At 32.7% G+C, this 22,796-nt stretch overlaps 1 protein-coding gene across 1 annotated transcript in view; it reads left to right on the forward strand.

Annotated features, from left to right (window-relative positions):
- Nucleotides 1-22,796, forward strand: part of LOC140751841 (endothelin-converting enzyme 1) — a 47,191-nt gene that overhangs the window by 535 nt on the left and 23,860 nt on the right. Inside the window, exon 2 of the mRNA XM_073085917.1 lies at nt 14,438-14,505. Within this exon, the coding sequence (XP_072942018.1) occupies nt 14,438-14,505 (68 nt within the window). The remainder of the gene's footprint in view (nt 1-14,437; nt 14,506-22,796) is intronic.

Genomic DNA, 22,796 nt, shown 5'->3' on the forward strand with positions numbered 1-22,796 from the left:
ATGCATTTAGCCTTAACTAACGTCCTTTTCCATTATAAAATTAAATTCTGAGGACTTCCGCTCTGCATCACGTATGTGATAAAGATTCACATAAACTCGAAGAAATAGGTACATTGTGTAAGAAATTTTTAGTTAGTGATTTACCTATTCTAAAAAGTAGGCTAAATAAAGTAATCTTTTCAAACGAATTAAGGAGCTGCACTTCGCCTTCATAAATTACTTGTCTATTAGTGTTCACGAAACGTTCAGCATGCTACATTGGAAAAATATTAATTCAGACTTTATAATATTATGTTTAATACACCTGCTCCCGTCACATAGCATAATAATAATATGGAACTACCGAAATTTAAAAATACTTAGTTACATTTTAAAATATGATCATACATAATATACTAAAATTTAGCATTTTCGCCTTGGGTACCTATGTGTATTGTTCTTTACTGTCATCAGGACTGGGGTCAAGGGCTATATTAATGTGATCTCAGTATATTGCAAATAAATCTGTTTTTTTAATCGATAATATCATTTTAATATCTGGATGTTATGATAATTTTACTAAACTATTTTTAATTAGAAAAAGAAAACTGGTATATGCGTGTGGCTAACTTAGCAGGTATCCTTCGATAGGTCTATTATTTATATGGGTATTTCTCTATGATTACGGAAGCCTGAAGCCACTCTACCATTTTGCTCCATAATAGATTGTGAGGTATTTATGTTTGTAGACTTAAAAATCAGTAGTGGCAAATTGAAAGGGTTGCCTTTTATATTGGTTTGATAGACCCACGTATATAATAACAGTAGTTCTGCATAAAATTGTTCGTAGCTAAGACTATCGTGGACTGTACCTACATTCATTATTTTAACCACATTTCTATTACTCAACGACAATTTATCATTCAGTCAGTTGCACTCACTGCATATAAATTTACATTTTTATAGATGCGTTTTTCGGTTTTCCTTGAATGTGGTTTATCGTTATGATAGAAAAAGATAAGGAAAATTTTATGCACAGGTTGCATCATAAAAATGTGATGCACAGATTTATGATTCAGATTAAAGTAGTTTGTACTAATACTAGATAGAGAAGTAGCATTATTTTTATTTAAATCGTTCAGTTAACGTATATATTAGTCCCAATTTTTTCGTATGCTACGAAATTCTTTGTGTTTATTATTAAATTGTTCTTTTTTTATTTTACGCTTGCTAGAATTTTGCACGCTTTTTTTCATACAAGCTGCCATGTAGCTTATCTTGCGTTGATTTGTACGCGATTTTTAATTTAAAAAAATCCTTAAATTATTTTGAACTAAAGATACCCCAGGTCACGGAAAGGCATAACATAAGTAGTAGATACACACGTCAACATTTAAAAAATAGTATGTTATGATATGTTGTAATGCAATTAAACAATAATAAAACATTTTAAATGAAGAAAGTAAGATAATATTGACTTCAGATTAGTACAATAGGTAATCAACCGTTTATATTTTTTTAAATCTTCATTTGGTATTGTAAGGTGAAATAGTACACCCAGATAATACTCAATTGACAATTATTGCATTAGACATTATACTCTAAAGTCATTGCATTTACTGACAAAAACTTAATTAAAAGAATTGTAGTTCATTGACGAAAGTGTACGTCTCACGGCCAGTGAAACAATACGCGAAAACATTTGCATTTATTTTGTTATTGAAACCGATCTTTGTTATTGTTAATTGGCGTTGAGAGCAGTAAGATTTACTTCCAAACTTATACCTGTATCGCGGAGATTAAGTGGTAATGATGAGAGTAAGTCAAGGCACAAGTAAGGCTGGTCAATTTGTGTTTAAATACAATAAAGTGTTACTGACACACTTTATAATTTTCAGTTTAGATTCTCAATATTTTACATTGGAAAAAAATTACACATTTTACACATCTCAGAGGCTTTTCTAATCATATGACAAAATAGGAAAGATAAGCGTAATGCTTACATAGCAATACACTCCCACTCAACCGACCAAAATAAGTCACACGTGACACAAATTTTAATGACCACACGAATTGATAAACTCAATAAAAAAATCTTCATAAGGTATAATAGAATTTACAAACATAATATTAATAGCCAATTGTTATATGTTCCGTTACTCAAAATGTCTCATACTATATCAGATCTGTCCTCATCGGAAATGCGCCTTAATCCCATTGTAGTATATCCACGCCCCTTATTTAGACCACACCGTTAGGACTTGCAGACGGCAATATGATGTGCCATTAGCTTTGACAAGATGAGGACGGTTGTTGGCCTGTAAACAATGGGCAGTATAACAGTTACTCTAATATATTCTAGCAAGGTACGAGTACGAGCGATCAATCACTCGATTCATTGACTCCGAATCTGATTGTTGCACGAGTGTTACTATTTCGCACGTGCTAAATTGAATTATGTTTCTAGATAGAATCATTTGAGGCCAAAAATTTTATCAATGACATTTGATATTCGAGATTCACTTATTCAAAAAGTAGATTTTGTAGATCCATAATACAGTAGGCAAATAAGGTATCCGTTTGTTATGATATAAACATTAAAATTCGGTTTAATTACTTATTTTTTTTTAGCTTGATGTAAGTTCCTATAATATTTACGAGTGGAATTTGATGAATTATATATTATACGTCTTCGATTTTAATACTAATTCATTATACCCTCCCATATGCTGCAGTGCAGGGCCGGACTTAGAGGTCTAGAGGCCTTGGGGCAACAAAGGAGTGGAGGCCCCTGGCCCCAAATTATTTTCCGAATAAAATAAACAATTTTTTCAGTTTAGTTTTTCAATAAATATTTTATTGTGAAACGCAGGTTCATGTTTGTACAAAGTACTGTAGATAAAGGTAAAACGGGGAAAAAAAAAGGTCAAGGGAAAAGATATTTTTTACTAGTGTTTACTAGGCGGAATTAAAAAAAAAAAAGAAAATACCGACGTCTCTATTGTGGGGGCCCCTCTTTCGTGGAGGCCCCGGGGTTACCGCCCCGGTTGCCCTCCCTTAAATCCGGCCCTGCTGCAGTGACTACCCGAGTTCTTGTCACTTTCGTATATCTACGTTTATAAATTCAGATAGCTGTGTCCATTACACTCCTTTATACAAAAAATAAACCTATAGTTGCAAAGCATTATCAAAGGCATATACCTACCGGTTAGAGAAATTACTTAGTTATTGTTTGCTGATCAAAAATCAAGACTTGTATTTGATATGTTTTCTATGTAATAGAGATAAGGAACCTTTATTTTTTCTATAGTTAATATTTTTTGTGTAAAGTCCTCAATATTTGTAAACATTTTGTTTTCATTTCTAGTTTAGGTAATAAAAACATAGTTGCTTAGGACACGACATTTTGTTGTAAAGTACCGACAGCTCTTCAGTTTTATTTATTTCAGTCTTAATATTCTAAGAGATCACGCATCGAAAATCTAAAACACGAACTTAATTTAAAGTTACTTTAAATATTAATGTTTTAAATATTAGATCGAATGATGCCCTTCTATGGCATTACAATTCCTTTCTGTTTTAAACAGCATTATTTCAATAACACCACGATTGATGTACCTACTGTCTGTACGAATTTTAAATATCATTCTGATGAATTGGATCCTGTTGTTACCTTCTGACATTTTATTATTTTTGGCGTATCTACTACGTTTCAAGATTTCTGGAGATTTTTATACAAATAAGCATGTGATTAGGAATACACTTCATTTGGAATACTTAATTTAAAATTATTTCCCCACAAGGTAAAATAGAATCCTATTGTTTGAGCCATATATTTTTTGTATGGATTTTCACCAATGGTGGTGTACCTAAGGTCTCGTTATATATTTAAACTGGTTACGAAAGGTAATATTAGTCAAATTCAATGCGTTAAAGTTGGATAAATTGTATAATGTTTTTTAAGTATCTAATATACTTACCTGCCTATTTACCAGATCTTGGTTTCGTCATAGATTGGTGGGTAGATACAAAAGAAGCTACGACTAGGCTTATAATAATAAAATAGCAGTAACTTTAACATGTCTAGCTTATGTTGTAGTAATATAACCTCACATTCCATGTCTCATCTCGTGACTCAAGCTTAGGGCTGTGTAAAACTATTTTTGTTGCAAATTATTCGTAGACTTAATTTAATATTTAAATATTTTTTTTTAATGTAATCTAAAGAATTATGACAAACATAAAAACCCCACTGCTTAATAATACGTTTGTTTCGTGATACCGCATTTGTTAAAGTTCTTTAATTTAACTGCAGCACGTGCCAAAGAATGATACATACATGCGGTCGAAACGGTTTAAAATTTAAAGCAATAAAAAACAAAAACATATAAAAGTGATTTAAATAAAAAAATCAACGGGTTGTACTCCGGGAGGACCGGCAGAAGTGAAAACTTTCGAAACCGAACCTGAATTATAAACTATAATAATAGGAAATGAAACTAACACCTATGACATATTTTTTCTATGCTGACACCGGATGACAACTTGACTTTTGCAGTTTGCTTTACCGTCTTACGACTTTTCGATCAGGCCACGTTTCCTGACGCGAGTTTAACACTTTTTACCAACCACAAAATGTGCACAACGCCTCTAAAGAAGTTTTCACTATATTCAAAGCTGAGAGACGTAAAAATTGTGTTAAGGTGAGATAATACGAGTATAATATTTCCTTGGAAAGATACGACTGTTTTCTCTATCCAAAAGTAGATAGTTGTTTATATTTAAACATATTTACTATGGAAAATTAAAAAGAAGCTTTTTCTCGACCGACTATTGTTTTATAATATACTCTGACAATATTTTCCCCATCCTTCATTCAAATAAATGTGCATAGAGAAGATGGTCTCTGAATAATGCATGTGTGCCGTGTGGTGATGTTTTATTCATCCGCGTTGCACTTTAATTACTATAATTATGCAGGCAAACAATGCTGTTGTTGGGTCGCCAAGATCAATCCGTTGATCTTACCATAAACAATTAAAATAGATAATCAATATCATCTTTATAAATAAAGTTCAGCTTCCGTATGTATGTCATTATGCTCGCTGAACTTGATACACATTACACATAGAGATACTACACTGTGTAGTGTAGTACATAGTAGGTGTTATATGATTTTAGACTAAAATTATCGCGGAATTGAGACATTTTATTATGTAACGGGTACTCACGATATGCGTTTTTTATTGCCGATATTTCGACCCAGTTGCATGGATCGTGGTCACGGCGAAACTGAGGTGGAGGGGAGAAACCGTTGACAAGTACTAGTGGTAGATTAATCTATCTACCCTACGTCTAGTTCGTTTTTCTTTTCTAGGTTTCATATCACGACACACAACACTGACAATATCCTTACGCTCCGTACTTTGCACTATTTGTGACTTGCATAAACTAACCACTGGATTCCACGTTTGGGCTAACTTAAAACCATCTTCTCTATTGAAGTTCCTAGGATGTTTCTTGATCTCTATTGCTTCTCTTACTAAACGAGGAAAGTAATGACGCACAGTGGAGATCACCTGAGGTTTGTGTAATTCAATCCAGTGGTTACAACCTGAACTGAGGATGTGTTCGGCTACCGCAGATTTCTTAGGGTCATTATTTTTGACTGCGATGATATGTTCCTTAATGCGTTGTGATATGGCTCGTTTTGTCTGCCCAATATACGAGCTACCACAACTACAGTCAACCTTATAGACCCCTGGGCACTGGTATGGAATAGTATCCTTGGGGGAACGAAGATAGGCCGCGAGCTTTTTAAAAGGCGTAAATATACTTTTTATGTTATATTTTCGATCTAAAATCCTACCTATCTTATCCGTGACACCTTTCACATACGGGAAATATGCGGAATGCCTTTCTACTACGTTGGTGGTGTTATGATTCCGTTCAGTTCGTTTGGCTATAGTTACGTGGCCATTGAAAATAGTAGGTGTTACTATGTACTACATTTCATAGTCGATACATTGATATAAGATTTTTGGACGATATTACATTTCTATATACTTATGTGCGTGTTTTATTGATTATTCTGAAGTTTGGGAATATCATCAGACTGAGATATAGTGAAACCGAGATCGGATTTAGCTAATGTTTAATATTCTGGGAAATTATGTAAGATGTGTTCACATCCTTGAGGATCTAAAGAATGTACTACTATGTCTATAAGTTCTTATTTCCTAAATAAGTACTTCTGTAGTTCAATCCCCCCTAAAAATATGTTTTGGTGTTTACAAACGTTCAAATAACATTAACTCCGAATGTCCTATGGTAAAATAATAATCGCCAGGATTTTTATATCCTGTTTGTGCTTTTAAGATTTTATTTATAGACGGTGTTTTGTTATCTCCATGATTAGTTCGCACGAAATATATTTTTTGTTCTATGATGAACACTGGCTGTCGGTGCGGTCGATTGCTTACAAACATTGTTACGTGATAGTATCTTGAACTTGAGATCTCTTTGGAAATTAGTTTCAATTGCGGCATGGCTGCGGTTTTCACTGTCCACTGCTCGCCAAATCGTTCTGTTGTAAATACTCACAACACGTACGAATAGAAATGCCTTCATTACATTCGAATGTAAATCTTAGGCAGACCCCTTAAATAAGCTCTTTATGCATATCTAAAAATATTTATATAATTACATAATAATATTTATGTTTTAATCATTATTCACGTTTTATTCATACATATAAGTCTGTAGGAATCAACATAAGCAACATTTTGTGCTCATAGATAAAGAACGAAAGGGCTAAAACGTGAACTTAAAATGTACCCAGATAGACATCGCTTCTATTGTTATAAACTTTTTAAATATCTGAGTACCAAGTGAGTAAATAGGTTACATTTGTCCTAAGGGTTGTGAAAATGTAATATTATATAAACTAGCTTTTTCACATGATAGGCATTCTGTGGTTTATGGCAGACAAGACAAGATGTCATCGAACATCGATAAGAGGACGGGACCGTTGCGCTTGCGTCACTCCACGTCTGAAATCACGAATAAATGGTGCAAGTTCAGGTCACGACTTACTGAAACATTGCAGCGTTTTGGATTCCAATTTCAATATTTAGGTCAGATTATAAAATCTTTTGTTTTGTAAGGAAAAATCTTAAAATTAGTTTTGTGGGTAGATAGCGTGGATAATTATGAACTTACCTAATAGAACTCAACGGATAATAACAAAAAACTTGATAGGTATGCAAAAAACGGAATGGTGAATTCTTGATCTTTTGGTATGATTGAAGTGTGAAAAGTTATTAAATGTGTTTCTTGTTTGGATATTTAAAAATAGCCTAACATGCTTGTTAGCGGCGGGGGATTTAAATTTTAAATACATTTTTTTTAAAATGATAGAAAGTCATTTTTCAGACTGGAGCAATTATTCAAATGAGTTAAAATAATAACAGCAATAAGATAGCCTGGAAGTATTATTTGTGTGATGAGACTAATCAAAAATCCAACGTTGACGTGACTTGGCGTGGCGTAAATAGCAAAAAAAAATGTTTATATTATCTTCAAACCAAGATACTTAGTAATAGACCTTTGACCTGAGTACCCTAACCTAACATTACCACCATGTGTTGAACCAATATATCAAAGTTATAAAAATTATTTTAGTTTTCTAGAACATTTGAATGTTTTAAGCAATTGAATTTGAGTAGGTATATTACGAGTACTATCGATATCATCATCAGCCGATTAGATCACAGGTCTTTCCCAAGGCGCGTCGCTGAGCCCAGTTTAAGTTGGAATGTCCTCTTCCTAAAGCATGTTATACCTATACTTATACCTATAGACCTTTGCATCGTCGTTACGTATACTGACAATCTGGTTCGAATGACCTAAGGACTGGTAGACAATATGTCATCCACGAAGGGAAAGTTTGCGAAACGAGTCTGTTTTCTCACGAATCAGTGAAATCTGATTCTGTCAACGCAACGTGCAGGTGAAATAAAAATAAAATTGGCAGTCTGTATATGCTGTCTCCAATTTTAATTCACAATGACGTGGGAACTCATGGTAAGCACAATCGGCTCATTGAACACAAAGAAGTGAGTACATGAAGTACTTGCATGTATGTGACGGCACATATGCGATAAATTATTAAAAATTATATGTCATTGAAGACACTAAGAGTATTCGGAATTTTACCTTAACCATCAAGACAAATTGAAACTTAAATTTATAAAAATAAATGTTCTAATTTCCTTTTACAAAATCTTTCAAAAAGTTTACTATCGTTACGTAAAATAAGTAAACATATAAACGTTTATAGCAGCTAATTTACGTAAATAAATAAACAAACGACGAGCGAACCAAGCCGCAAAGTAATTTAGGGAAACACGAATAGTTTATACAATAGGAAATGATTGCTGAATAGAACTATCTGTGTCATCAGGTATTGTACGCTTACTGTCTCAGAAATGCAATACGGGGAGTGAATAAGGTTGCGTTCAATAAACAGCGTTCAAATCGTCTACTGAAATTCTTATTTAATTAACAACATGAAATTAGGAGTAGTATATACGAATACATTAGACTTGTAATATTTTTTGTTGGTTGCCTTCCCATTTTGACATAAAAGTTTCGTTTTAATTTACTTACTTGAAGTACTAAAGCTAAGTGATGAATGTTTTCATCGATCGACCCTAGAAATCACTATTTCAAAATTCTACAAATAATACAAAATTCCAGTAACTATTTATTAGCAAAATATTATTTGCTAATAAATGGTTATTGTATATATGTAAAACTGGAATAAAAAGTATTATAATATTAAATGTTTGGGTTTTATCCTACTTTTATTAATCACATTTTATAGACGACAAATAGGTATACGGTGAGATACAAACGAAGCCGATATTCGTAGACGTCACGACTTTAATCGAACCAATTTACAAATACCTATTTACAAACATTCCCTATAAGGTTTCTATGTAAAAAACAAGCTTAAGTAAGATTAAAAACCTTTTACCCGCTGACGATTAGGCAAATGTTTAGGCCTTTCAAATCCACAAGTCGGGGCCTGAAAAAGATAAAAGTCCAAAAACTGTTTAACAAGAGTGTAGCAAGTGGGCCACCGCGTACTGTAAGTGGGGCTCAATATGATATAACACCGCAATGGGAGTGCAATGTTTATTTTTTGAGCAAACTAGTAGGTAATTAGTTGTGTTCTTTATTATCATCAGGATTAGATGCTCCATTGGAGATTACGTTTCATTTGAACTTATAGCTTCGTGAGGCTATCATAAACGTAACCAATAAAATTAATATTTACAACTACTAGTTTTTATAAGGTCTTATCTATAATGAATAGCGTTTTGTTTGCATTTTAATAAGTACCTACCTTTTATCCAGTTTTCGTCAGTTGGGATATAGGTACCTACCTAACTTAAAATGAACCGCTCAACTAATTTTGACTTAATTGTCATGCACAGATAAAATAAAATATTTTTCAGAAAGTTCATAGTTTTCTAATCCGTAGATACATACTTATTTCCAATACAAAAATCAATCCAGATTGGAATTGAAAATGTAATATTTACCGCTCGGACAGTCAGATGACATAAGAACAAACAAAAGAAGCTTTAACAAATTAAGAAACAAATGCAAGTGCTTCTACAATATACACGATACCAGATATTAAAAGTGCAATAGAAAAAGGTACAAGTGTTAATGCAAGTGTGGCAATTGGGCCATACGAGAGCGGAGCGCTGACATAATGACTGCCTGTTGCGTTATGCGATCCACTCGTGTTTACTAAACTTATCTCAATTATAACGTCATGCACCATTGCGATCTTATAGATGTATACAAGTATTCTTTAAAATATGTACATTTTAGACATATTTAATGTTATATGCACCTATGTTTAGTTTTTGGCACGCACTCCAACCCAAACGACTTGTTGGATTTTAACAAGTGAGGTTTAGAAAGGTAGACAAAGCCTATATTTTTGAGCCATGGAGATTTTGTTTTTTTAATGATGATGTATATTCTTGCTTCTATAAAATTGAAGTTTGAATGTCCACTGTACCTGATGGTAAATGAATAACACATCTATGGCCGACCTCAGGACGTGGGCCAATCATATGTAATTAATCTGTTATTAATTACATATGCAAGCTCGTTTGTTACTTTTAGGTATATTTTAAAAAAGTCACTGCCACTCATATGGACCTCGAATTAAAATGTCCTCTCTTATTAAGTCAGTCACATAACTACTTAAAATAGTACTCTTGAAACCAGAATATGACACTGGTATTAAAAGTGGGGCCTAGTGTCTCAGCTGCCGAAAAAAATGTATACAACAAATCTTGTGCAAATTATTGCATTTCTTCGGTCACAATTGCTTTCACGATTTCAATAAACAATTTTACGGTATAAAATTTATTACTTATTTTATCCATTTCAATTAGTCTCATTTAGGAATATCTATATGTCAAAGCTTTCAGTTTAGTTTACTGCTTTCAAATCAGTGTAGATTTGGAAACCGAAATTAGTCACGTTTCGAAGAATTAGTTAAAATAAAAGCTGTGGTAATAATATTACTTTTACAGAAAAACACTATAATCGAACACTGTTTTCGAATGTGTGTGAAATGTTAGTCTGCACTTGGATAGGGTGGTACGCTTTGAAAGTAAAGCTTCTTTGAGCAGCCCTTAATTAAAATATTGCTTCACAAAACCTAAATACCCTATTACAAAACAAAAAATATTTCTTTTTAGGTTTTTCTAAATTATTTATTTATTTATTTTTAATTAAAAGTGGGATTTTTTCGCTGGGCGAACACATCATCCCGTACAAACAAACTATTAAGCAATTCATCTCATAACATTGTATAAAACGAGTACATACTTTTAAAATATTTTAAATTGCGCACATACGGAGTTTCTTTCGCCACTTCCTCTCCATAACGAACCACTATCCAAAGCGGTGGTATTTTGTTAAAGTTCGAAAAAAAAATCAATATTAATCAATTTTGAATAAACCAAATTTGATTTTATGAATATGATTTTAGATAAAATAATAATAAAAAAAATAGAATAGAACCCAAATTATTTTTTTGCTAAACCTAAGTCAGCTAACCTAAATAGCACCCTAGCTTCCTCCGACATCGGGGAAGCCAGAATGCTATTCAGATAGCCAACATGTGCAGACTTTACTCCCAAATATAAATTCCGAAATGTTTCATTTCGAACACATTCCATCAAAATATGTGTAACATCCTCAATCACACCACAATCCTCACAATTTGGTGACGTAACTTTGTTCATTAAAAATGCAAATTTATTTGATGGAATATGTCCGGAACGTAACCTAAGCGCTGTTTTTAGGCAATTTCTTTTAAAAGGTATATTATCGATCCACGAAAATTTTGATATTTGTGGCTGAATAGTTCGATACCAGATTCCCTTCCCACAAGACCTAGTATCGAAGTATTCCTGCCACAAAGGTTTTTCTAAATCAAACGCGTTTTATTCCGAGCAATTAACATTAACCTTAAACATGACGTTACAATTATGCTCACGAGATGTTCAAATAATTAAGTAACCACGATAAAATTTAACGAGTGAATAATTTAAATCAATTAGCTTTTGATGAAAAGTTCTCTTCAAGTGTTGAAGCTCGTTACTGAAAAATTTATAAATAAGGTTTGTCAATTTACAAGATTATATTTTTTATTTCTTCCTATTTTGCTTTAATTAAAAGTCATATATTTTGCTACAGGAAGTAAGTATTTTTAAGATAATTGGAGACTCAATTTACATTCCTTTGGAGAATGTACTTATGAAGATGTTGGGATGGTCGATTACCTATACGATCTATAGTTTTTAATATTCATAGAGAAGCATGCAGTCTTCTTAATATTAAGCAGTTACTGCTGTTGACATCCTTATGGATGTCAAACAATCTACCAAAGATTAATCAGGAGTTTAACCTAAACTCGATTATAGATTAATTATAAAGGGCTAAAATTGCCTCTCAACAGTGTGGTCCCGTCAAACTCGATGAAAATTTTGCTGCTCTGTTACTGCGATTTTACACGAAAAGTCTGACTAATTAACCCCATCCTTACAGCTGATGATAAAGAGCGCAGTCAAATTTTTCTAAGGACGTTTCCTGACTCAGGACGCTGGTTATGCCATAGCGAAACTTAAGCGACTGTTACCACTATTAAAATAAGTTTTACTACTACTCCTTTAATCGGTATAGTTTTAAACATATTTTCGTAGCAGTTCCATATATTGGTTCAGCTGTACTATAAAGTACCCTTCGCGTTACGTGCACTATCACGTCTCCGTTCCTCATTGTTCTAAGACAATGGAGGCTGATATCATTGCCAAATCTCCGTTGTATCATCATTACGATTATTTGGATGCTGCATTTCAAATAGATTGTACAGGAGAGTACAACTTCCATTCATTTCGTGTGTTATTATTAATCTAGTGCTTAGAATTTTACTCATAGTTTTACTTGTGTTTGGTGTTTAGTGGTGTTTGTCTTTGTGATAATATACTCTCCCACCCTTTGTCAAGTGTCTAGTTACTTTTAAGGAATAGGTACGAGTATATAATTTCTACGTACAATATAGTAATGAAAAGTAGAAAGAAGTCATCACTATTGTTTAAAGGTGACGATGAGCAGGAAAATGAACATTTGTTACGTGGTTTATTCCTAAATTTCAAGTTGTTTCTAAAAATTCACAAATCATTTGAGATATTATTTGAGATCGGACTTATTAATTTTGTTTAAATATAACTGAAATAAATTACAATAATTTGGCAGTAACATTTATCGAAGTATATTTAAAAAAATATTATTTTGCTTTTCTAAAATAGTAACTGTTAATATTTATAAACAATTGTAACAAATTACTTACTTGTTTATGCAAATTAACTAAAAATCAACCTTGTGACAAAGGACAATGCCCATGAAAGTATGGACCGCCGTCCAGAGTTGCATCAAATTGAAACTTGTTGTAGACGATGTATAATTAACCAAATACTACCACTAATACTTATTTTTTAGATCAGCACCCGGGTTCTGAAGTTATTTACCGAAATGTTACATAACCTCAAAATCAAAAATATCCGACGATAGATCGATGGTCGGTTTTAACTGATAGTAGGTGCCTATAATGTAGTCCGATTAACATATATCCATTTACTTTTAAAGGTAGTAGGTAAAAAAACCTAAAATAATCCTAAAAACCTAAAATAATGAATTCCGAGTATAAAATACCGCTATTTTAATTTTTAAGAACAACAATCAACATTTTGTCTTATTTTATCTTAAATGGAACCCCCTTGTTCAAAGAAACTATTCTGATCGACAAACTATGTAAAAAAATCAAAAAATAATTTTAATATTACTTTCATTTTGATGCATGAGAAAAATCATTAGCCAAAACACTAATAGATCTTATTGAATTCCGAGTATAAAATTCCGCCATTTTAATTTTTAAGAACAACAATCAACATTTCGTCTTATTTTATCTTAAATGGAATCCCCTGTTCAAAGAAACAATTCTGATCGAAAAATTATGTTAAAAAAATAAAAAAATAATTTTAATATTACTTTCATTTTGACGCATGAGAAAAATCAGTACCAAGAATGGGCATTCTCCTTTATATTAATGTATCAACATCAGTAGTACAGCCCTGAAAATTTGTAACAACCTGTTTTAAAGCCTCGTTAAGTACACAATTGTTTCCGGGAGTTAAAAATAATGAAGTTTCGGAAACTTAATGAAAAAGAGTTACAATCTTCTAACTATATATAGAATAATACTGTAAGCTTTGCGTGTCTGTACATGAAATATATTTGCAAAAAAAAACATAATAAGGTGAAATAAAAATAAGTTATAGGTAATAGTAAGTTTTGGATTTTTTTTAATTTTTGTCTGCTTGTGTGTTTTGTATTTGAAATAGAATCAAACCCAAACTACTGCATTAAGTTTAGTGGATTAACAATATATTTACATAAATAAAGATCAACAGTATCTTGTTTTAAAATTAAGTCTTTATTTCACTCAAATTGATGTTTTTCCTCTATCAAAAGTTAGAACAATTTATAGTTACTTAGAACTATTATTTCTATCATTGCATGAAATTCAGTTTATCGGTGAACTCCGTGAGCTTGATAGATGGCGATAAATCACGTTTTGTGTTGAATCCACACAAGCAAAGTCGGAGGCACAGCTCGTAATGAACTAAAATCATGAAAACGCAGACTCGAATTGAAACACTAAGAAAAACCGGTTATTTCGACATTCAGTAAAATCAGCAACAAAATTATAATGATGTACAAAAAGTTTATCTTAATTTGCACGGTGATCATTGCTGAACCGTTAATGCTGCGCCGTTTTTGATGTAATCGTTTGTCGCAGGTCAAGGACGCGGACAGCGAGAGCCAGCGCTCCGGCAAGATGCCTGAAGTCGGCCTCGAGGAAAAACTGTAAGTTTGTATTTTTTTTATTCCTAATAGGTATTTGTTTTGTTAAATACTTTTTAGTGAAACGCTTTACTTCATACTTTGAAAACATCTCGGATCTCGAATTGTACATAGTAGAGCCACTTTCAGGTATTATCTTTATGTAGGTATTACCTATTGTATTGTGCCCGATTATTTTCTAATACTAAAGTAAATTATACAAACTGAACCTATTTCAATGACTAATGAGGTTCACATTTTACTTGTCAACTAATTGACACTTTTTACACTAAAAGACACATTTGCATTCTCCTGTAGGATAGTCAGCATGAGTGCACACAAAGAACCAATATACAGACCCACAATTGTTATCAAATTTAAATTTTAGATAACTACCTGGCCGAATATTGAACCCGAAACCGTCTGCAAGTATATTTTCTTTACAACGTCATTTAAAATGTATTTAGTTATAAAGCGTAGCGTACATAAACAAACTTGACACACTGAGCATGTAGGCAGCTACTACCGCATCTGGTTACATAACCGCACTCAGTTAATGCACGAGATGCTCTGTGGTAATTAATAGATAACCTGGCGCCTGTGGTTAGAATACACATACATACATTATTATAAAAACATACTGATATAAAAACATACAGATACAAAAACATACTGATACATAATGATGCAAACAAAGAAACCATTTGGCTGATTATGTCTCGCTATGGTACTTTACAATTGGGGGAGGCTTCAAGTGAATACAGTAGCGTTTATAGATTGAAATTACATCTCTGGTTATCCAAAGTTGAATCGTAGGTGTTTTGGATAATTTGTCGGTTATTTGCGTATAGGAATTATTTATCATTTGGTTCAACGGTAAAGGAAAGATACATGCCTCCAATGTAATGCAACTACCAGTACTTGGCGTGTGTGATGAACTATGGCCTAAAACACCGGTCGGTAATTACGTAAGTTAACGACGGGCTGCATTCGAAAATGATAGTCTCTGAAATATTCGACGGCGGAAAGAAATGATGTTCTATGAAGGTCCACGAGCCGCAAACAGCTGGTCTAACCCATTATCACAGTGTGACGGAAAAGGGTTAATGATGAATTATGATACAATTTTATTATTTTCATAAGTAATTTTATTAACTTCATTATTAGTGAATATTGAAGTAAACCAGATCAAAATTAATAGTTGTATCTAATTGTAATACAAACAAAGTATTCTAAGTAAATCCATTGAATGTAGGGCAGTAGAATCAATGAGAAATAAGTAATTAACCGCAACAGTTGGCGGAGACAATGGGACGACAAAAACTGTGGAATACGAACACGTACTTAGAGAGGACTTAGGTTCCGTACGACTCTACAAGAACCTCTTTCTTTATAACTAACTAAATTGATAAAGAGAGGCTAGTTATCTATTAAGATCCCAAAGAGAGAAAACTTTTATTATAAGTAGTGTTAATTCATGCTAATAAAACAATTTTTTTAAACTTTATAACGATCTTTCACATAAAAACACGTTATATACGTTTCTGTGTTAATAAAAACGAATATTTAATAAGCATTTGCATAAGCTGGACCGAGAAAACGTAACTATAGATGCCATTTTCATTTTTGGAAAGCTAGGTGTAACTTGTAACTTGCTACGAGTACTACGAAGAATCTAACGCCCCATTATTATTATGTTAAAACATTTGAAGCCATTTTGGTCAACACCTGTTCTAAAGAAATTTAAACAAATATTTACATAGATTTGAAAGATTTCTTCCTCCTGTAAGCGTCAACAAAACCTATACGGAACCCTCAAGCAATTATTTCATTAGTTACAACCGCTTTTAAATTACTGAATGTTCACTGCGCTACTTCGCCACGCGAGTAATTGAATAGTGCATTTCCGTCATAGATAGGCCACATTTCAGTCGCATACACCTTGAAACAATGCATGCTATTTTAGACTGCGCCCATACGTTACCCTTCCTACGCAGAGTTGATAGTTGGTTGGAACAACGCGATGACTTTGTAACGAAACGGGGAAATGTTGCCAATGTTACAGTCGATATGCACTTGCTTAGATAATAAAATTAGAATAAGTACTACTTACGTGATGTTTTGAAAAGAAAAGTGTGTTTGTTTAGTTTTTCTAATCGGTCTTTTTCTAGCAATATCTAAACACAAGTAGATTACTGACCATGTTTTAAGTGTGATTAAAAGTGGTTAAGTACTTTGTATGAAGAGCGTTTGGTATAGGTATGTAAGGTGGTAAAAAGAATAATACAAAAACTGGTTTTTGGATTTATGACTTTTTTCGAGGTAATCGAAGAACCTTCAAAACATTTTAGTTTTACGATTCGCGGGACGGAGCATACCAGTCTGACTCGTAAAAGGGTTCCGGACTCGATCCCTTATTCCGCCATATCCCTAAATGTGAATTACTATATCTGTTCTGTACCCTTACCATGAGTTTTTACGTTTTGAAAAATATGACTGTTTTGATATTTGTTAACGTATTGGCCCATACGATTTCCTAGTTCTGACACAATCCGCAAGGGGCGCTGATTGGAAATTGTATGGGCAAATACGTAAACAATTACCAAAACAGTCATATTTGTTAAAACGTAAAAACTCATGGTAAGGGTACTGGATATGGATATGTCCTTATGGTGTACATGATATCCACGAGTAGTACAACATATGGAATCTGTAAGAATTTTAATAAATATCTACTTTGTGAGTAGGTATATTTTCATGACAAAATTGTAATAAATTAGTAAGTAAGCGCGCAAGTAAACAGTATAAAATTAAATTTAATACATTCATATGTAGTGACAATCGTGAGATGAGACATCAACAAGAAGTGTTCCTGGTCTATTATATGCAAAACGTAGCTCGTCTGTGCATACAGTATGGCTCTAACGATTATAATTTTAATGTATTGTACGGATTATTCAATGGACATCTCAAAGATATAATCTTCTAGGGGCCAAAGTTACGTGACCCTTTCAAAAGTTTGGTGCAGGTAACTCTAGTTTTGGTCTTTGGTAGAACCGCGTCAAAAGCTTTCTACACTCACAGCCCCACACTAGGATTCCCTATATCGTGGGTGCCACACACAAGGACGACAAATATACAAACACCCAGACCCAGAAACAGAAATCTAAATTCATCATTTAGAAATCTGTCTGGCCGGGGATCGAACCCGGGACCCTCTGCGCGTCAGACCGGCATGGTGACCGCTCCGCAACGCGGGTCATCAAGCTTATGCTTGTTCTTCCTTATTTCACTATTCAGTTAACATTTATTCTATCTATTGTAAGTAGCTGTCTAGTAAGATGCCCATGAATTATAGTACTCACATAAAAGGTACCTAAAAACGCTTTTACACTTATTATCCAAAACGTGTACTCCCCTGTTTTGTTTTTCTCGTGACTATAACATACAGAGAGAAACGCACTAGGTAATATCCAGAATCGAATTTGAAATTCATCACTTAAATTACTATCCACTCCTCAAACCCAGGACCGGTATGATGAGTATGATCTTCGATGCGCCATGCTTCATGGATGCCATTGAAATTACGTGACATCTTGCTAAGTGGCCAGAGTACCTCATCTCAAAAATTACTAATCACCGTCGCCAGATTCCATTAAGGTAACATTAAAGCGGAGGCTAATGGGATTTCGGCTTTCAAAAAGTTCTTAAAAGCCCATAAGTAGGTATATCCTAATGATTTATTTGATTTAGGGAACTAAACCAAGACAAATAAGTGTTTTTGTGTATCGAATCGCGGAATAAATCTATACAAAAGTTATAGACACGATGAATTATAACTCAGAACTATTAAAATAAATATATCACTTGTAATCGTTTGTAAAAGTCTTTAGCAAATTTAAAACCTTATTTTTTTAATTAATCCATTTCAAAAAAGCAAAAGGCTATTAATAATTTGCCATGTCTTGAGGATCTGTTTTATACATCTGACCAGCTACCATGACACTCATTTCTCGTTTTCTTAAATCAACTATACTTACATATTATGTAAATCATTAAAGATAAGATAAAGTAAGTTAACTTTGCATGTAATCGTATTACAAATGATCCGAGTATTGCAATAATATGGATGTATTTAGTAATGTTTTGCCTCAGTGGATAACTCAATACACTTTTTATACATTTGTTAGTTGTTACCAAACAAATTTTATTGTCAATTCTGCCTTTGACTTTTGTAGTTTGTTCGTAGAGGTTTATACCGAGTTGATCGTTAAATCTTAATATTACCTTATATTACCGCAATACCGCACAGTAGAGTTGTATTTACTCCACAGGATATTGAAAAGAACATTGTGTATTTAATTAGGAAAATAACTTAAACAAGTATGTATAAGGCGAATTAGTCCTTAATGGGCTTTCCAAATTAGTCCTTAATGGGTCTATGTTCGACTTTTGATAAGAATCTGTTGTTAGTTTAGAGATGTTCTATGACCATTTGCGGCAGTAGGTATCTATAACTTATTATAATGAAGATTACACGCCTGTTTATTAGTTCTATTAGATATATACGCAAATCTTCGGACAAAGACAAACCATCTACTTAATTAAGAAAATTAAAATGAGGTTTATAAAAAAATATAATATGCTAAAACGCGATGGAATAAAATATTAATTACGTAAACAAAAATACCATCACAAATGATTATTATTTATTATGGTTATGGTTTAATATACATTTATTATGACGTGTATTAATCAATCAATTTTAGCAATAAAAAATTAGTACTTTGGTTACTTTGTAAAAACATCCATATCCTAATTATAAAATGGTGTCTACTACGTGATACAAAAACATAACAAATTTTATCTTTTTATCAAAGTGTTTGTGTACCTATAAGATTTGACAGATGAAGGGATTATCACGTGATTTCCGCTGCTACTTAAGTACCCCGAATGTATCTAGTTTTCCTCTTTAAAAATTGTTCCCACCTTAGAGGACTAAGTATTAACTCTTCAGCAAGTATCTTTTACCTTGCCACACCTTTCAATCCAGAACCAACAGTGCTAACATTGCTGTTATGAAGTAAACATAGATAAAGCGATGGTACCACGGCTGGCGACCGACGTCGGCTACAACCTTTAAACTATTATGATTAAAACCTATTTCTTTATTCGCTAACTGGTAGATCAACTGTTAACCACTGCGCTAACTACTCTATCTCGTGTTAGGTTAGTTATTATCATTCAGTCGGTTACATCATAAGTACTCATGACGTTTCTTAATAACCAGTCTATATTATAATGCAAGAAACTTACGTAGGAAGCAATTTGTATAGTATTTGTTATGAAGAGCACTGGACCTAGATTTATGTTTATAACTAAGTTCAATAACCTCATGCAATTGCGATGTTCCATGTAGTGTTATGTTCAAACAAATGCATTATTCCGTGGCGAAAACAATATAGACTTAAAATAGGGTATTGAAGACAAAAACTAAGGTCAGTTTTTATCTTTAATACGCTGATCTAAAGATATTGGGTTTCCCCACATATAAAATTCCTATATGAAAAAAGGCGCATCCTCGTCAAATTGATTACAGGATTTAAGTAATTTGATATTTTGTAGATAACACACTTAGATTATGTAAAGATAAGAGACCGATGCGACCACAAAAACATTTTGTATAATACAACTAATACAATAGTAGGTATATAAAGTCTAAATTGAATAAAAAATATGATTGAGAAAAAAAGTTTTGTTAATATTTTAGGTACATACAAAAATATTTAGTGGTAATATGAACATATAATACCTAGAAAACTATAATAAAGCAACACCGCTGCTATCTGAAGAGTGCGTCCGACGACTTGCAACACACACGCTACATTCAACAAAACACTTCTAGTTTTAGGTACTTCATCTAACAACGAATCTATTCTTATCAACTAATATGTGATACTCTCACGCGATAACTGAGCAGTTAGTATTACTAGGTAATTGATAGGAAGCGGGTTAGTAGCAAATATCGGACAATCGATTGGCCGTGAAATGTGGAGCGGTTACGCAATGGACTAAGCTGGCCACCTAGGCTGTCTAGTTTCACGAACGTGACCCGCTAAACATAGTTGGCTGACCTATGTTTCATGTTTTTGTTGTTATTTGCCAAATTTGTTTAATGATTTATTAGTAGGTACACAGTTTAAATCAATTTAATACATTTTAACAGCAGGTATTTTTCGATTTTAATATTTATATAATACTGTTATGCAGTTATCCAAAACTGTTATTCTGATGTAGATACACGCTAAGATGTGATTACTCATCCCCTAATGGGCTAAATAAAACATTTAAGAAATATTGAGCTATCCTTAATACTAGCTTAATGTTCTTTATTTTGTTTTACTATTACTTATTTTTGATAAGAAGATGAACCTCTTCCGAGTTTTGAATAAGTATTTTCATCAGATATTTTTTTCAGCATCTTTGCTTAGAATCTCTTGATTTTGAATTTTTATTAAGTAGTATATAACTTCGAATGTCTCAAGTATCTTAAATAACTAATAGCTACTTAATTCTAATTAACTTCGATACTAAACTGTAGGAGGTTCGCTTTTTATAAACATTGATTATACCTACTCAATAGTTTTCGATCCAAGTTGCAAGTGGTTTTGAAATGTAACTAAGTAAACCTACTTCCGATTAAGTCAGATCACTAATTAGTTCCGGTCGCAACACTCTAGGGACAATGTCAACAAAATACTTATAAATAGATATTACGGCGCGCGTTGAGATCTTTTGTATGGAACATTTGGTAATAGAGCGCTGCAAATAAAAACGAGATAATTGGATCTTTATATAGATGAATAGGATGGTAACATAAAATATATTGAAAGTGATTGTAAAATTAATGTCATTTATATTTTGTCAGAGTACAGGTAGAGCTCTAGGATGATTCTTCGAAACAGAGGGCTTTTTGCTGTTAAATATAAACAAACTTTGAAAAATACAGTACTGACACCAATTTATCGATCTGCGACATAAGTACGTTGTGACATAGAATTCACAGCATAAAGGATGAGTCGGAGATCCTTTGCTTCGAAGAGTCATCCTTTAATTCAATTTAAAATTCAAAACCGATGTATCTGGCGACCATTTATCATACACGCTTCTTTATAACTTTAATTTCTTGCTTTTAAATTACAAATATATTTTTAATCGGAAAATATTAGGAGCTAAATTAATCTCTCTAATGACTCAGGCACGACTTTTAAAAAAGTTAACGGCTTATCAAGAGACACACTTACCTTTTAGGTATCAACAGCTCAAACATTCATAATTACCTTGATAAAGAGGTCACTGACTCGTTGCTAATATATAACCACTTCCGAGACAACTCATATCAGTTATCGGATAATGTATGCAATTCGTTGAAATACGTATCAATATTAGTTTACCACGAGTCGATATCAATAAGTTCTCTAGTAAACAGTACGATGACCTAGAAAGCTTAATGTAAGCTTAAAGTATTGGAAAATCCAAAAGTGCACGACTCATAATGCTCATTTAATTATGAAATATAAAAAAAAAAAAACTTAAGTCGTTCAAAATTAATTGCCGAAAAAACAGCTTTAGTAGGAAGAAGGTACTGCACAAGCGCCCCTGGTGGAATAAATGTACATAATATCTATAGATACACAGTCTTGTAGTTTTCGTTTTTTATTAATTGCAATTAAACGACACTGAATTAATTAATCATTCGCATTCAGTGACCTACAATCGTCGATTAGAATTAAAAAAAAAAATTAACTCAAATGATGGATTTTTTCACAAGTTACAGTGTTTTCAGGTTTCACACATGACGGACAGGAAATTTTTTTGACCTATTTTGGTGTTTTTTTTCAATTCTATTGCAGTAAATCAATTTTTAAAAAGTATGGAATTGATCTCCATTAAATTATCTCGACAATAGTATGCAAAATATCTTGATTCCGTGAACTATCAAGGCTATAATAATAAAAATAGCCGCCAAAATGAAGCGAAAAAAATTTTTCGATCGTAAAGCACTCTCTGATGCTTCGCATCATGAGTCGTGCAATATTTTACTTATATAAGTGTTGGTATTTGCGCCAAGCAGGTTATTCAAAAATATTAAACCTAAGAAAGTAAAACTTTTCGTCGCGTAATCTTATAAAATATCAATTAGTATTATTTGTTGTCAAAAATACCTACTTATCATATATTTAATTAATTTAAAGGTACTCTGAAAATAGCTGGTGCATATCTACAAATACAAAAACCTGGTGCAGGTATTCAAC

Source organism: Epargyreus clarus, unplaced genomic scaffold (assembly GCF_041222505.1).
Source record: "Epargyreus clarus isolate Ecla_fem2 unplaced genomic scaffold, WU_Ecla_fem_2.2 ptg000023l, whole genome shotgun sequence".
Lineage (NCBI taxonomy): Eukaryota > Metazoa > Arthropoda > Insecta > Lepidoptera > Hesperiidae > Epargyreus > Epargyreus clarus.